Source organism: Phyllostomus hastatus, unplaced genomic scaffold (genome assembly GCF_019186645.2).
Source record: "Phyllostomus hastatus isolate PE091 unplaced genomic scaffold, TTU_PhHast_1.1 phas_scaffold_129, whole genome shotgun sequence".
NCBI lineage: Eukaryota > Metazoa > Chordata > Mammalia > Chiroptera > Phyllostomidae > Phyllostomus > Phyllostomus hastatus.
The window spans coordinates 2,533,609-2,549,512 of record NW_025334009.1 but is presented as its reverse complement, the minus strand read 5'-3'; the positions used below and the strand labels follow the sequence as shown (position 1 = coordinate 2,549,512).

The 15,904-nt window shown below is 57.8% G+C and overlaps 1 protein-coding gene and 1 long non-coding RNA gene across 3 annotated transcripts; one reads left to right on the top strand and one right to left on the bottom strand.

Annotated features, from left to right (window-relative positions):
* The first annotated feature begins 174 nt into the window (after positions 1 to 174).
* On the top strand, positions 175 to 3,296 carry LOC123830378. Of its 2 annotated transcripts, XR_006787756.1 has the most exons (4): positions 175 to 787; positions 918 to 1,134; positions 1,689 to 2,289; positions 2,407 to 3,296. It is a non-coding gene; the product is annotated as an uncharacterized LOC123830378 (long non-coding RNA). The 2 variants fall into 2 exon arrangements; XR_006787755.1 differs by having other exon boundaries at positions 1,689 to 3,296.
* Positions 3,297 to 5,288: 1,992 nt separating this feature from the next.
* LOC123830377 (histone-lysine N-methyltransferase SETMAR) lies at positions 5,289 to 13,049 on the bottom strand. The gene is made up of 2 exons (XM_045856509.1): positions 11,312 to 13,049; positions 5,289 to 7,236 (listed from the first exon to the last, which is right to left on the bottom strand). The coding sequence occupies exons 1-2, from the start codon at positions 11,426 to 11,428 to the stop codon at positions 6,325 to 6,327; spliced, it is 1,029 nt and encodes a 342-aa protein (XP_045712465.1). The 5' UTR covers positions 11,429 to 13,049; the 3' UTR covers positions 5,289 to 6,324.
* Between the last annotated feature and the right edge of the window lie 2,855 nt (positions 13,050 to 15,904).

Sequence of the window (15,904 nt, the reverse complement as noted above, 5' to 3'; positions counted from 1 at the left end):
AGCGCTGCCCTTGCAGCCCCTGCCCGGGCCGCACTCGACAGCACACGCCGTTGTCTTTGCCGAGGAGCTGGAAGACCCACCTCCTGGCTGGGCCTCTCCTCTGAGTAACAGGAGGAGCACTGGGGGGGGGGGGGGCGCCCGGGGGCGGATGTTGGCAGAACCAGCTCCGAACTCTCTGCGGAAGAGAGATAAGCCGAGAGAGATAGGCGTCCTTGTCAGGTGGCACTGATAAGAGGTCTCCTGCTTGTTGACTTTGGTCCTTGTGGGGGAGGGACCCTGTGGGGCTGCTGTTTTGAAGTCCACAGTTGGCTGCTGCTGCGGACACTTGCCAAAAAGCATTTTATTTGCTTTTCAGTGATGTGGAAGGGAGCCCCGTGAGCTCTCCGGTTGCTGTTGCTGACACCGGAACCGCTTTGATAGGGAAAGGCTCCGCCAAAGGACTTGGCCACCGGAGGCACAGAGTGGGAGGCCCCCACGTCGCAGCCTCTGCTGGGGTGTGGGGGTGGGGAGGCGACAGGGCCCACCCCCCCCTGCAGGTCCCCAGCCCCTGCCCCCTTGGAAGGCGGTTGCATCATTCAGCCCGTGAGAAAGGTCAAAGTTACTTCCGTGCAGCTGTGGTCCTCCTGGTGGGTGTTGTCTTTGCTTTGCGGTTCCGTCCCCCTCTTGTCTTAGGAATGTTGGACTGAGAGTGTCCACAAGGTGCCCCGGGACACGTCTGCAGGGGGCTGAACCAGGGCTGACTGTGTGACTTGCGTTCCCCACCGCATCAACCAGTCTGCGTCGGATTGTGAGTTTGGGGTGGGGAGGGGTGGGGGAGGAGGGGCCCAGAGCGCGGTGGCGGGGCGCGTCCGGGGTCAGGAACCCGGGCCCAGGGTCTGGAGGGCCTCCGTCTCAGCCCCTGTCCTCCCACGTGCCAGCACTGGGGCTTTGGGCGACCTTCTGACCCCGCTTGCCGCCGCAGTTTCGGGGATTACGGGGAAACACTTCTACGGAAGGCAGGACCGAGGCAGGCGGGTTGAGGTCGTCAGTGCAGAGCGGCCTGCGTGCGAGATGTCCACCTGCCTCATCCCGGGCGTCCTGAACCTCAGGAGTCGGTGCCCTCGTGAGTCTGGTCGAGCTGGCCAGGCGGCCAAGGTCAGTGCTCGGGTCCTGGGCTTTTCAAAAGGCCTGCTCCCCCCACCCCCTGTGACCTCTCCCCCCAAGTGTACCACTTCTTTCTGTAAAATGATCGCCTTCGTAAAGAGGTGGAATTCTTAGGGGCCAGCTGGGGAAGGCCGGGTAAGTGGGAAATAGTGACGCTTGGAAGCGCCTTATCGGCTCGTCTGCACCAGGCTCAGACCCCGGGGAAGACGACCCTGGGGAAGATGACCCCGGCGGGGACGACTGGGGTGGTGTGTGAAGAATGGAAAAAAAAAATGTCCCGCACGGGGCTCGTTAAATGGCGTCTGGGAAGCAGGGGGAGGGCTCCCTGGTCTCCGTGGAACCGGCTGCCGGTCCTTGCCCTCTGCCCCCGCCGCTGGCCGGCCGAGAGCTGGGCGCTGCAGCGAAGGCGCCATTTGGGGCAGCTCCCGAGGCAGCCGTTGTCGCTGTTCCGGAACATTTGTGGATGTTCAGTTCAGCGGGGAGGAAGAAACCGCCGAAATTCCCCTTGGTAACCTTATCCTTATTGCCGAAACCTTTCGCTGCAGGAAGCACTCGGCGAGCCAGAGGCTGAGTCAGAGCGGTGATGGCGTGGGCTGCCTGCCGGCTCCGGACCGTCTCTGCCGGAGCTGGGGAGCTGGCCCTGCACCTGTGGCCGAGGGAGCGGGTTTTTTCCCCCGTGAAATGGCACCTGCAGTGGTTCTGGGTGTGATGTCCCCCTCTAGTGGCCACGTCGCTTCTTGCGGTTTTTGCACAAGGGATACCTGGAGCTGAAGAACCTTCAGTCCAGGGGCACCGTGGGCTTGGGAAGGCTCCCGCGGGAGAAGGCGGCCCCTGAAGGGTGGCAGCTCTGGTCTCTGGGTTCCTCAGGACCGGGCGGCGCCGGAGGACGTGCCCTGCAGAGGGGAGGAGAGGCCCGGGGGCGGTCTGTGCTCGTACTCCGATTACTTTCTGCATCTCCGCTGCCTTTGTCAGTAGTTATCATTAGTAACTGGCAAGCATCACTTCCAAACCTTTGTGTTTTTTTTAAATTGTAAGAACAGCAAAAGGCGTAAGGTGAAACTAGAAGCTCTAAGATACGCGCAGACTGTGCTTAGAGGCCCTGCGTTCCGGGACTGGCGTCTGCTGCTCCCAGATCCTGGCCAGCAGGTAACGACTCTCGGCAGCTGGTGTGTCTCCCCAGGCTTCTCCCTGCGCGTTCGCAAAACATATGTTCCAGCGTGTGTATGGGTGCACAGTGCAGACTATGTGTACGTGTATGCGCAGGCGCACAGGAACCATGGGAGAGAGCGCTCGTTCCAAGCAGCCGCCCGCGGGAGCCAGCAGGCGGCGGCAGTCGCAGCGCCCCCTGGCGGCCCCGCCAGAGCCGGCTCTCCCTCGGCCCCACCACGGCTCGCGGGCACCTCCCAGGAGGGCGCTCACACCCACAGCCGGGGCCCGGGTTTCTGTAACTGTCGCCCGGAGTCACCTACAGATCGCCTGGTCTGGAGGCCAGTGGGTTAACGATTGCGGCCCCACAGGAATGTACATATTGATATATATTATATATAACACATACATTAAAATATATATGTGTGTGTGTGTGTGTGTATATATGCTCGAACTTTAAAAGCTGCTGCCTGAGCGCCTCGCTCCCAGTGTGCCCAGGCACACCTTCAGTGCGGGGGACCCACGCGGAATAAACCAGGCTGCTCCGACAATCACAGAAGAGGGCGGAGCCAGGGCCACGGCGGACAGCAAGGAGTTTCTGCCCACGAGCTCTCCTGCAGGGCTGGGGGAGGTGGCTGTCTCGCCCACCGGAAACACACCCAGGGCCGGGCGAGGCGAGGAAGGAGAGGACTGGGGTCCAAACAGAAGGACCAGGTAACTAACACTTTAGGAGAAAATCCTTAGTGAAACGGGCACGTGTAACTCACCCCGTAAAGAGGTCAAAGTCTCGGTCGTGCCGTGGCTCATCAAACTCGGGAGAGACAGGGACACGGTGAGAACTTCAGCGCAGAGAGTGAAAACGTAAGGAGGTGTCTGTCACACAGACGTCTCAGAGCTGAAGGACGCGGTGACAGGACTGAGAGGTGCACTGGGAGGTCTGAGGACCAGACGAAGCTGGAGAGGGGACCGGCGACCCGGAAGACTGGGGCGGTGGAGGGCCCCCCAACTGAGCTGAGGAAAGAATGTCAGAAAGTGAGGGTAGCTCCAGGGCCCTGTCGGACAACAGCGAAGGGATAATGTGGGTTATTTTCTGTTTTTATTGTTAAAAAATATTCCAATAGCCCTGGCTGGCGTAGCTCAGTGGATTGAGCACGGGCTATGAACCAAAGCATCGCAAGTTCGATTCCCAGTCAGGGCACATGCCTGGGTTGCAGGCCACGACCCCCAGCAACTGCACATTGATGTTTCTCTCTATCTCCCTCCCTTCCCTCTCTAAAAATAAGCAAATAAAATCTTTAAAAAATATTCCAATAAACCTGTGTGTACCTACTTGTATCTTTGCCAGCTTATGCAGACATTTCTGTGGGATAAATTACTGGGAGTCTGACTCCTGTAGCAAAGCATACGGTCATTTTAATTTGCGATGGATACGGACAGCCCTCCAAAAGGCTGTGCCAATATACCCCCCCCCATGGTGAATCGGTGGCTTTTCAATGTATTTATTTATTTTTAATTCCAAAACAAAGCTGAGAACCAACACGGCAGCTCAGCTCAGCACGGGGGAAATTCTTCTGCGGGATCCAGGAGCAGCTGCCAGGGGAGGTGAGTGGAGCGAGGCTCAGGCTGCCGTCTGGACTCGGCTCGGGCGCACTCCAGCCCTCTGTGGCTGGGATACAGTGCTGGGGGTGAGGGGTGCCCGGGGGGCTCCATCCTGACGGCACGTGACCGTGGGCTGCAGAGGTGATTTGCTGTTCATGCAACCAGCCTTCTGGAGTGGACTGTTCCCCTCCCCGCCCCGCCCACCACCCGCAGTGGCCTGGAGGCTGCCTGTGACCACCACGTATTTTTGTCCTTGTGGTGGGGAGGTCCGGAGCCCCGCCCCCCCTCCACCTAAGAATTCTGACTGTTCCTCTGTGTGGCTTGGTTGGGGGTGCTTCTGACCTCATGTGCTCCCCAAATTTAAAAAAATTATGGTAGTCCGAAGGCCAGGAGCCGAGTAAGGCTCAAGTGAGGCCCGGGACGAGCTGCCTCTGCAAGTGCCCCGTCGCCCCGAGCACTGGGGCCTGTCGCCGCTGGGGGCTTTGGCGAGCGTCTCTGTGAAGGGGTGGAGGGGTGGAGGGACGTGCGTTCTCTGCCGGAAGGGGAGGGGACGGGGCTGTCGGGCCTTTCTGCCTGCAGACGTGGGTCCGTGGGGCTGCCCCCGAGAGTCCCCGTGTGTCTCGGGGGCCCCGTTCCTGTGGGGGCCGCTGCTGTTGCCGAGGCTCTATCTCCCGACTCCCTTTCGGGGCAGGAGGCGAGATGGAACGTGGGGGTGTGCCGCCCTGGGCACAGGCCTGCGGCGGGCCCTCCCTTCACAGTCTGCGAGGACCCCTCCCCTGCGGACGGCGCCCCCGGGGTCCCCGGGTGAAGCGCCCAAAGGCGACGCCAGGCAGATGAAACTAAGGAGCAGCCTCTGCTCTGTCGCACCTTTGCACAGCAGCAGCACCAGGAGCTGACCGAGCCCGGGAACACCCGAGCGGCAGCGGGTCTCCAGCGAGCTCTCCGTGACTCTCGGCCCTGTGACCCGAGCTGCTGGCGTGTGTGGGAACTGGGGGCCTGCAGCCCCCGGCTTGCAGCTTCCCAGGAGACGTGTGGCCTTTGGGTTACCCTTGGCTCGTGCTTTCTCGGGTGGGACCGTGGGTTCTGCACCGGGAGCTTGGAGCTTGGGGACTTGGATGTCCCACAATGCCCGCAGGACTCTTCGAGTCGGGTTGGCTTTGTAGCAAGGGACACATTACCACTTACTGCCCTGTTTGTCCTCTGAGGGGTGCTGTTTATGAACGAGTTCACTGAGTCTTCTCGGGGAAAAGCGGGAGGAGCATGTGATGTTCTGTGGCGGTGTGGGGGCGGGGACGGGCGTGGGCAGGGGGGTGGCGGTAAGCGAGGTGTGTGATCGGCCCCCAAACCAGAGGCAGCAGGCGGAGATAACACGAATCCCGAAGATGGAACTTGAAAGCGCAGGGCCTCCTGGCGCTAGGGGCTAAGCACACTTAAGAAGCTATGAATTAATTTAACTTATTAAGTAACACTGCAGTGTGGGGCCCAAGCAAGTATTTGAGCTTTCTAAGGGTCTAATAAACCTCCGTAAGTAACTTGTTTTTGCGACGGCCTTGCTTTGAGAAAGGAGCTGAGAGGTGCCCGCCCCTCCAGGAGTTGGGCTGGGGCGCGAAGACGCCGTTCCCGCTGGGGCCGCGGCGGCCCGTGGGGTTTTCACGCCACTGACGCGGGGGAAGTGAGGCTGGGCGGGGATCTGAAGTGCACAGCGAACACGTCACAGCCGCTGCCACTGTGACTCTCGGTTGTGCCTGGTGGGAGCGCCCAAGGCTTTCTGGGCGGAGCCGGCCATGCCCTCCCTGGCTCCGTTTAGAGACCGAGGAGAACCGACAGGCGGCAGGAGCCGGGCAGAAAAGTCCAGCTATCAGCTTTATTAGCGCAGAACTGGTCGGGAGGCGGGTGTGCGGCCACGGGGGTTCCCTCGGGCCCTTCTGACTGGGCGCTGGAGCGGGGAGCCGGCGTGCCAGTGGCACACACGGGGCGGGGCGGGGGGAGACACCGTTTCTCACCGGGGAGCCCACAGGCGTCAGCCCAGCACCGGCGGCGTGTCCCACGGCACCTGGCACCCACACTCCTTCCGGTTTTGTTCATTTGTTCAGAGTGGCTTCCGTTTCCAAGGTGACCCCGGGCGTGGAGTGGGTGTTCCAGCCCCAGCGGTCTCGTGGACATCCGGGCAGCAGGAAGGAGGGGGGTCCCTCCTCACCATCTGCTTGCACCTCACTTTCTAGAAGCCAGCCGGCCGCATCTGACTGGGAAAGTGCCCCGGTGTTAGCAGGGCGGCTGTGTGTCCAGATGAAAGCGGAGGAAGCCGTTGTGCCCGGGGAGAGAGGGTACGCCGGGTGGCCTGTGGCCGCGGCCACATTCCCGGGCTGGGCTCACCAGCTGGGCAGAGGGGAGCAGGCGGCCTGGCCTCCACACGGGCGGCGGGTGCCGGCCCGGAGCTCACCGGGAGGGAACCGCAGGGGCCGCCCCCCACACGCCGGCCTCCCCCTCACTCCCTCCTGCCCCCATCACCCCCTCCTGCCCTGGGGGCGTGCAGGAGCGTGTCTCCTGGGCTCTCCCTCCCGGACCCTCGCCCGGCGGCTCTGGGGCGAGGTACAGAGACCCGTCGTAGGGCAGGAAGGCCAAGCACACCCCGGAGCCGCAGTAACAAGGTTTTCTTAGTTTCCCATCGGCGGGCCTTCCTCTGTCTTCGCCGTCCATTCGGTTAAGAAATCTTCCTGAATAGTCGTACGAGAGCTCTTCTTCGGGCAAGATGTCCTTGGCTGCAAAAAGTGCCAGCCTCGGCACCATGGAGTCCACCCGGACCGGGACCATGAGCAGGTTGGGCTCACAGGAGTGGTTCAGGAAGCGGCCCACGTTCCCCACGCGCGCGGGGTCCACGAACGTCTCCATCACCGGCCCGCTGCACACGTGCTCCCGGACGGCGATGATGTAATTCGCGTCGCGCGGAGTCTGCAGCCGGATTCTTCTCCGAGCTTCCACGAGCCCCAGCACCTCGCCGGCGTACTCGCAGACGAAGCGGCCTCGGGGGATGGACTCCAGCGTGCGCAGCCCCCAGCCCTTGCGGCGCGTCCTGAACACCTGCAGGCGGAGCTGCACGCCCCGCTGGACCACGCGGTTGGCGCAGCGCTCCGGGCAGGGGCACAGGGCGTTGCACTCGAAGACCGGCGGGGCGCACCCTGCCGCCGAGCCCAGGGCTCTGAGGCGCGCGTCTGCGTCGTAGTTCTCCACGTGCCGGAGGCAGGAGCAGGAGCCGGGGACGCAGGGGCGGTGCAGGCAGAGGCACCCGGGGAAGGTGATCTCAGCGGGGTCCGCGTCTGCCCCGGGCCCCGCCACGTGCTCCGGAGTGTACTGCAAAACCGGAGACAGCATGTCAGTGCGGCGGGTGGTGTCCCTCCGGACCGAACAAGCAGTTTGGGGGGGCCGGGCACTACTTCTTACTCCTATGTCTGAAAACATAACTCTCCACTTTAAAGATAACATTAATTTTAAGTTTTCAAATTCTGCGTTTCACTTCAGGTATGGGAAGAACAAGAAAAATAATTTTTTTAAACCAGAAGCTGAACACTTTGTAACCCATTTGTTTCTCTCAGCCTTGGATGTCAGGAACTCAGAGCTGAATCTGGGCTCTGGGTGCAGTTAGGTGTCTGCCCTTGGCTTTCGGTCTTTTCCATTTCTCTCTAGCACAGATGCATGTGTGTGTATATGTATTTCTGTTGCGAGCTGCCTGGGGTCCTTTTTGGAGACAAGAAAGTCAAGATGAGAGAGAAATCAATGAAAAATGGCCTTGGGAGTGTCTTCCATTGATTTTTTTAAGTGATTTTTAAATTCAAAGACTATCTAAATTCTTTAGTATTCTCTGATGTTTTAAAGCCACTCTACAGTTGTACTTGAATCTTCACAATGTTAAAAACAGGCACTTGGCCAAGAAATTACGGACGGAATCCCGAAGATTGTGCTTGTTGCAGAGATATTCATAGACACTTCAATTTACTGTAGAAGTATCCGTGTAAAGGAATCCTCTTAGTGAGAAAGGGAGAACATGGAAGTTTCTTGGTCTTTTAAGTGCACCTGCATTTTCACAATTTCACATTTATAATCGGTAACAGGGAAAGGAAAAAGTCCTATGTCTCGGGTCTCTCCATGAAGCCTGGGTCTCCAGTGACTCCTGGGTCTGGGTGGCCCTCTGTCCTCAGCGCCAGGCCCCTCACACTGGCACCGTCTGGAAGACCCTCCTTCCGGACTTCCGGATGCTCCGTCCGGGTTTCGTGTATAAAACATCATGTGTCTCTGGCACACTGCTCAAGCTCCCCAGACACTTCCTCTCTGCCTCACAGGCCGTGAAGCAGCGGACAGAGTCCGCACACAAAGCCCACTCCAGCGGCTGGCCCCCGAGGGCCCACCGTGCATCTCGCAGGTGCTCCAAGAGTGGGGTGAAAAGTCAGGTCTGGAGTTCAACTCCCCAGGTTCAGACTCACTCAAACCAAAATCCCGGCCAGGAAACCATACGGTGACCTTTCCACCTCCCAGCCTCCCCCACCCGCCCAGCTCCGTGGGGGGCGCCGGGTAGGCTGGCCCAGCCCGGACTAATCTCGTTCTCCCACAGACCTGGCCTAGTGCTGGGACGTGCTGGGGCTTCGGAAGAAGCTCTCGGAAAAGTGCAAAAGGGGGCATTTTAAAATCACCTTTAGTATCGTCAGAACACAGGCTCTATTTTTCCTGGGATGTGTCAAAGCGAGATGGATCTCGAGAGAGTTGGGAGCAAAGCAAAATGCTCAGTGCACAGCGATGCACTGGAAACCAGATCCTGGAAGATCTGGGTAGAGATTTCAGGTTTTCTGTCAGAAGATATAAGGGATTATTTAAAAAAAATAAACCATGATCACCCAAGAAGCCAAAGTGGCGACAGGACACAGCATGTTGAAGAGCAAATGCACCCCCTTGGCTGTTCCCACACACTGTTTGTCCTTCTCTGAACCGGCCTGCACTTACGCATGAACTTCAGGGTCCAAGTGGCACAGACTGCAGGGCTCTCTGCTTGTACTACATGCGGGGGCCTTGACTCTTAAACACATCTGTGTCTCAAGGAAAGGCACGGTCATGGGGCTCGGGGGGTGGCGTGGTGAGGGGTCCGGTTCCACAGCACTAGGCGTGCGGCAGGTGACCGGGGAACTGTTTTTTCATTGCTTGATAACTTCTGGTCGGAGGTCTGACTTTTCTGAGTCGCATTCTGTGCTGAGACCCCGGAATATGAAGTACAACTCTGCAGCATCCTGAGCTGCAAACCTGGCCTCCGTTTTGGATTTTAAGGAAGTGCCGTGAAAATCCTGATTCCTTTTTTGGTTGTTTGAAACACCAGCTCCAAGAATCTTTGTGCTTGGCCTCCAGCCCCGTGAGTTTGTTTTTGCTCTGAGCAGCTATTAGGAGACTGTGCGCCAGCCAGATAATTCTTCTCAAGGCCAAGTTACAATGTTAAGGAGGATGTTTGAAGCTGGTTTCAGGAACCCGAAAAATGGCTAGATCCAACTCTTAGTTCAAGAAAATCAATGAGTTTTTCTTCTACTCAGGTTTCAGTTCCCATGGCATTATGACATGCCTGTTTCCAATCTGAACGTTTGAATGTTCTTTTTTGCCTTTTCATGCAGTACTCGGAAGCAAACTAGACACCAGGTTATTTTTAACCCGAGTTTTCATGCCTGAATTCTTATGTGTACATGTGCCTGTGAAGGCAGGGTTTAGGGCAAGCAAGCTGTTCTGACCTCTGTAAGACTGGTTTTTGTGCTCCATGAATATACGCGGGCAAACCAGTTGAAGGCACTTTTAGGCTTGTCACTGAAATGCTTCAGTCATGCTCTGTCTTCTGGGTGAGACTGGAAGCCGGAGGCAGGGATCATTTCTCCTTTCTGTGACTCATTCTGCCCAGAGCTATGCTCAGAGTCAGGCGGCTGGAGCGCCGTGGGGCTGAGTCTGTCTCCTGATTCCCACTCATGCCCATCAGCTGCAGGTGTAAGGATCGATCACGAGGCTTGCTCCCCGCCCACCCCCCCCAGCCTGTTTATAGCAACGAGGTGCCTTCTGCCCTCTATCGCAAACTCAAGGACAGGAACTGTGTGTCACCGTCTCGTACGCCTAGCTTACCAGGTGCCTGGCCCCTCACGGGCACTCAGTTATCCGTTGAATGAAGAAAACATATTCATCCGTGTTTCTGACCAGGTGGCTGCAATGTTTGGTTATGAATAAGCTTTTAGGGATCGGTGTTTAATACGGTGCCAGCCAACCGTATCGTGACCGTGAGTGCCTAAGTAGTTCGAGGGAAAACAACCATTTCTGCTGTTGACATTCTGCTCTGCTCTTTGAAAACTGCCACCGAGTCTGCTGTCATTTGATCCTCGAGCACCTCTAGGAGGCAGGGAGGACAGACAGGGTTCCGGATTGATAATGGATGTGACCAGGGCTACTACACATTGTTACATTGTTTTCCTTTTGCAGATGAAGAAACACGGGATCTGAAAACAGCTGAGAGGCTAAGCCCTGACCCCAGCCCTCCTACCGCCAGGCCCAGGGCTCTATCCACTCCAACACCCTGGTCTTTTAATTACTATTTTCTTTTTTGGCCATTGCTTATTCCTTAGGCAACATGCAGGCCAAGGTCGGAGGGGTGAGAGATGCAGAAAGGGCTCTGAGGCAGTAGTAGTCGTGAGCGTTTGCTGACTGCTTTCAGCAAACCAGGAGCAGCATTTTCGTTGCAATGCTCCGAGCAACCTGGGAGAGAGGCACCACTATTGTAATTGTGCACAGGAGGGCGCTAAGGCTTAGCTGAGACTAGTTCATTTTTGCCCAGGAACTCACGTACGGTGCAGACTCAGCCAGCCAAGTCCGACTCCAGGGGCCAGGGTTTTAACCTCGACGCTTGCCTGAGGTCCGTTAATAGGACCTCTGCCTCACCTTCCTTATGACACCTGGGACTCAGTGAGTTTTGGGGGACAAAACGAGAACAGAAAGCCAGGTTCTGGGGCTCTTTCTGGGGGACCTCCTGACACCTCCGCTTCTGCCCTTCAGGGCACTGCCAGTCTGCGGGCAGGAAAGACGAGTAGTCTCGTTAAGGTCACCGTGGAACGTTAACAGAAAAAGACCGAGGCCTGTGCTTCTGAGAGCTATTCCTGACCGCAAACTGCTGTGCGACGGGGTAAAAAAGTCATGAAGTTTGGAGAAAACCTGCCGCAAGACAGCCGTCCCCAAGAGTGCGACCCCGTGGGGGCTGCGCGCAAAGCCGGCGCTGCCGTCCAGTCCCGCCCCCTACCTTCAGGGACCCACGCCCACCCCAGTGGCTGCGCGCGCAGCACCGGGGCCGTCGAGCCCCGCCCCACGGAGGAGGATGGGTTCCCCGCGCGCGCGGCGCTCTGGGAGGCCGAGCCCCGCCCCCTACCTGGAAGGGCTCTGGCACCGCCCCCGGGGGCCACACGCTCACAGGCACGTTCTCCAGGCCGCAGGCGATGTCCAGGGGCTCCGTAGGGGGTTCAGGCCCCTCCTCAGAAGCTGCCATCCCGCAAAGCTGCTCCGCCCCGGCACGGAGCGCCTGCGCCGAAAGGAGCGGGAGCCTCGCGGAGCCTGCTGGGAGTCGTGGTCCCGCAGCCCCACTGCCTCATGGGATTTGTAGTTCTCTGTCACAAGTAGCTTGTGAAATCAAGCTCTCCCTTTGTTTTGAGCCAAATGCACAACAAATGACACCAAACCGTTAAGGCACGGCCAAAGCTTTAGGGACACAAAAATGAAGTGCTTGAGATTGTCCCGTGAGCCTCAGGGCGGGCTTCGGAGGCGAGGTCCTGGGTCCGGGTGGCGGAGGACCGCGAGGTTTCAGGTGGGCGGGGCTGGGCGGAGAGGGCGGCACCCCGGGGCGCCCGAACACCCGGAGCCGGCGAGGCGGTTGGGCGACGCGCGTCAGGGCTCGCGCTCCGGCGGCGGGACGGCCGGGTCGGACTCCTCCCGGAACGAGGCGTGCGCTCCCCGCCGCCCCCCCCCCCAGGCGGTGTCGCGGAGTCGCGGGATCCCCGGCCAGTGTCCCGCCTCCCAGAGCGCCGCCCCGCGGCCCCGCCACCCCGCCCGGAAGCCGCTCTCTCCGCAGCGCCCAGGGCCCCTTCCTCCGCCCCGCGCCGCCGCAGTCTCCCCGCGGTGCGCTGGGCGGCCCCCGGCCGGACCCTTGCTCACCTCCGGCCGCTTCAGTGACCGCCCCCGCGGCCTCGGACCCTGTCCTGGAGCGTTGGGTGCCCGGCCTGCGGCTCCGAGGGTTCTCGGGCGCTTCCGCCTCCTGACCCGCAGGCGCCCCCAGCTCCGTCCGGGATCCCGGCGTGCAGGAGCCTTCCCTGCAGCCCTCCCGCCCTCGCCGAGAACGCGGAGCGCGTCCTGTGGATTCTCCTCTGCTAGCGAGAGGATCATTTTCGTTGCTGCTTACTTAGTCTCTCCTTTGCTGCTTGGACTCTTGAAATAATTTTATTTTTGAGGTCACACCGTCCCCATGCCCCCCGCGCCCCCTTACTGCTGCCGTCACTGGGACCTTGGGAGGATGCCCAACGTGCAAGGACCAGGCCCCCGTTGCTTGAAATCCTGCGTGTCCCCGCGTGTCTCTCCTGTTTCCTCACGAGGCCCAGGAAGATCCAGCCCCGACCCATCTCTCTGGGCTCCTGCTCTGTTCACGTGTTTTCTCCACAAGCCGTGTCCCGGGGCCTCCGGGCCTTTGCTCGTGCGGTGCTCGTGTCTCCTGGGCCGGTGTCCAGCAGCACGGTCACACTTTGCTCTGTGCTCCCAGGTCACTCGGTCAGCCACTCACACCGTTTACTCCCAGGCAAAGCCCAGTGAAGCCATAAAAATGACACAGGGGAGGAGACAGGGTGAGGGAGGGAGAGACACACTTGTTCGAACTTAAATCACTTGGGTACATTCATTTATTTGCAAGTCGTTTCATATGGGGCCGGGGCCTTTGGCTGCTGTTTTGCGTGCGAGTGAGTCTGCGGATGCAGTGCCGGCCCCTGTGTCTTGGAAGTGGAGCAGGAACCGGGAGGGGGCGGCCGTGGGCCTTCACCACGGGTCCCCACCCAGCCCTCCAGGGTTCCGCACGTCTTCTTGCACGGACTTTGGTGACGGAACATTTTTCCATGGCGCCTTGTGGCTCCCCCGAGTCTTTCCAGAGCGATTCACTTAGCTCTGCTGGAGGGGAAACTCTTCCCACGTCGCTCTTCATCATCGTGTCCCCGGGTGAATCATAACGAGGCGCGCCTGTCGTCAGCAGTGTCTCAGCTGCTGGACGAGACACCAGGGCTGGGTGGCCCCAACAGGGACACTGAGTTCTCACAGTGCCAGGGGCTGCAGCCCGGGGTCGGGGTGACCTTGGGCCCGGGCTCAGAGGGGGCCCTCCTCCCTGTCGGTGGCAGACGGCTGCTTCTCCTGTATCTGTTCTTGGGGGAGACAGGAGCCGGTGAGCGCTCTTCCTCTCCTGACGAGGACACCGGTCCCATCTTGGGGCTCCCCGCTCGCCACCTAGTGACCCCCCGAAGGCCCCAGCGCCAAACACCATCGCAGCAGGGCGTGGACATGCAAACCGCAGAGGGACGCCGTCAGTCAGCCGTAGCCGTAGGTGTGGAGACAGACGCTCAGGTCAGGCCTACCCTGCATCCGTGGGCAGGTGAGCCAGAGGTCTGAACCGGCGGGAGACGCACGTGTCTGGTGCGAAACCGTTCTCGAGAGCACGTCTGGAGGGAAGACAGGAAGTGGACTCTGCGGAGAAAAGTGCTGGAGGACGTGGGACGACATGCCCGAATTCCCAGCTCTCCTCGGCCGGCCTCCGACTTTGGGCACGGCCAGCTGACCCTCCCCCCGCCCCCCGCCTCGGTCGGTCGGTGCCCTTGACCCCTGGATGCGCACTGGGCCGAGCCAGGCCGATCTGAGTCTCCAGGTGAGCAGTCGAGGTCCAAGAACAGCTCAAAGCTGTGCGTGTAACCTGGGAGCTGAGAGGCAGCTCCGTGCAGGGTGCTGGCGGAGAAGCAGGGGAGTGTCAGCCTTTGGAGAGGAGAGTGAACCAGACAGGTGAGGAGGAGAGAGGACTTCTTAGCTCCTGACACCTGCCCGCTTTCAGCTCCGATCCCTTTTTGACTCAATGACATATTTGTATTCTTGTAAGAGAATTGTCGCTTGGGTTTAGGTTAAGTCAGTGTGATTTCTGTTCTTCAGTCAAAGAATTGTGACAGGTGGAAATGATGGAATTGTTACCATTATTATTATTAGAAAGTGTGGGCTGGATAATCAGCTGCTGTGCAGAGTGAGTTGGTGTCTGTGAATTTTTGTTCCTTTTAAAAGTTGGTAAGTTGTTACGTCTTTTTAAAAGTTGGTAAGGTGTTTTTTTTTTTTATAGCGCTTTTCCTTCTAATGTATCTTCACTAAAGAATGCTTCCTCAAAATAATAGGAGGACTCCCTGGCTGGTCTGGTCAGTGGATTGAGCACTGGCCTGCAAACCAAAGGGTCGCTCATTCGATTCCCAATCAGGGCACATGCCTGGGTTGTGGGCCAGGTGGCCAGTAGGGGGCGCTTAAAAGGCAACCACACACTGATGTTTCTCTCCCTCTCTTTCTTCCCCCACTTTCCCTCTCTAAAAGTAAAATAAATAAAATCTTCAAAAAAAAAATAGGAAAAGAAATGTACATCAAAAGGTAGTAAAAGTAGGGAATTTCTTTTGGTGGAAAAAATAATACTCCAGTAATAATAAATAATAGTTATATCACACATGGTATGTGCCTGATATTGTAAAAAAAAATAGCCAAATAGAAGTTAACGGGACAGGAAAATGTCTTTTAGTGGCTGAAATTTTATGTCAGTGTTTGACATATGGACCACTTTGCAATAACAAAAAATGTATGGCAATTGATTACAGTAGCTTGAGGGTTGCATTTTTCAAAACTACGATCCTATATTCTTTACACTTTCCAAAAGCAGTAGTTTATGTTTTTGTGTTTAACTGCTAATAAATACATGTTTTCAGCAGAATAAAACGCTTGCAACTTGTTTTTATCATTGTGTTGTGGTTTAATGAAATTCACAATCTTCCTTGTTGATCTGACAACAAAAAGTATCCAGACGCAGCCTCATCCAGAATACCGTTTGGGGACGGACTTGAGTGGCGACGTGAGAACCCAGGACTGGTGGTGATTACCGAGTGAAACGCACACTGGCATGCATGCAGTCAAAGGGGGTGTCGGCCGCAGGGGCGCAGGCGAGAGAAGAGAACGATGTGTTCATGTCACCTGAAATGTCACCAGCAGGGCATTGATTTCACTCACCAGAGACACATGATCAAGTTCATTACCAGGTGTATGCAGATACGGTTGCCAAGGCTCCGAGAGCAGACTGGCCCCACTGGCAGCTCCACCTTGAAAGGCACAGTCTGTCACAATTTTCACACATTTGCATCTTGACTTGGGAAAGAAGCTTTGCATATTCCCGGGAAGGGCACCACCTGGTGATTTTATGAAGGACTAGATACTCCTTCTCCTCCTTGCTAACAAGGCACGTGGGCCAGCCTCCTCCGAGTGACACGCTGAGAGCAACAATATGTGTCCCTTTTGAGGTTTGCCGCCTCAGATTCCTTGTTTCAGGGAAGTCCCGTTCGAGAACATGTAGGCCCAGTCTATGAGGGTCTACAGAACAGTTTCACCAGACGCCCCCAGCTATTGTCTGAGACTGGAAGTCTTCTTGGGGATCCTGTTAAATTCCAGCTTCTTAGAATTCCACCTCCCCAAAACTTTCTAGACCCCTGTCGGTATTTTCACTCTGGGAGCCTGGATTCTGGTGTTTGGGAGGAGAGAGGAAATGGAGCCAAACCACAACAATAACAAAGCCCCCGTCCCCTGCCCCCCGCTGCCACCCCGCACCCAAACCGAGGCAGACTAATACAAAGAATTCTCCTCGAGGGCCCACAGCGAACTTGGTTAAAGTGTCTGGAAACAGGTCGATGATTTATGCTTACGTTCAGAG

Excerpts from the sequence above, each read along its gene's own strand:
- LOC123830377 (XM_045856509.1), bottom strand. The coding sequence starts at position 11,428 with ATGGCAGCTTCTGAGGAGGGGCCTGAACCCCCTACGGAGCCCCTGGAC. Across the intron at positions 7,237-11,311 it reads CGGTGCCAGAGCCCTTCCAG|TACACTCCGGAGCACGTGGC; the intron begins GTAGGGGGCGGG and ends CCGGTTTTGCAG.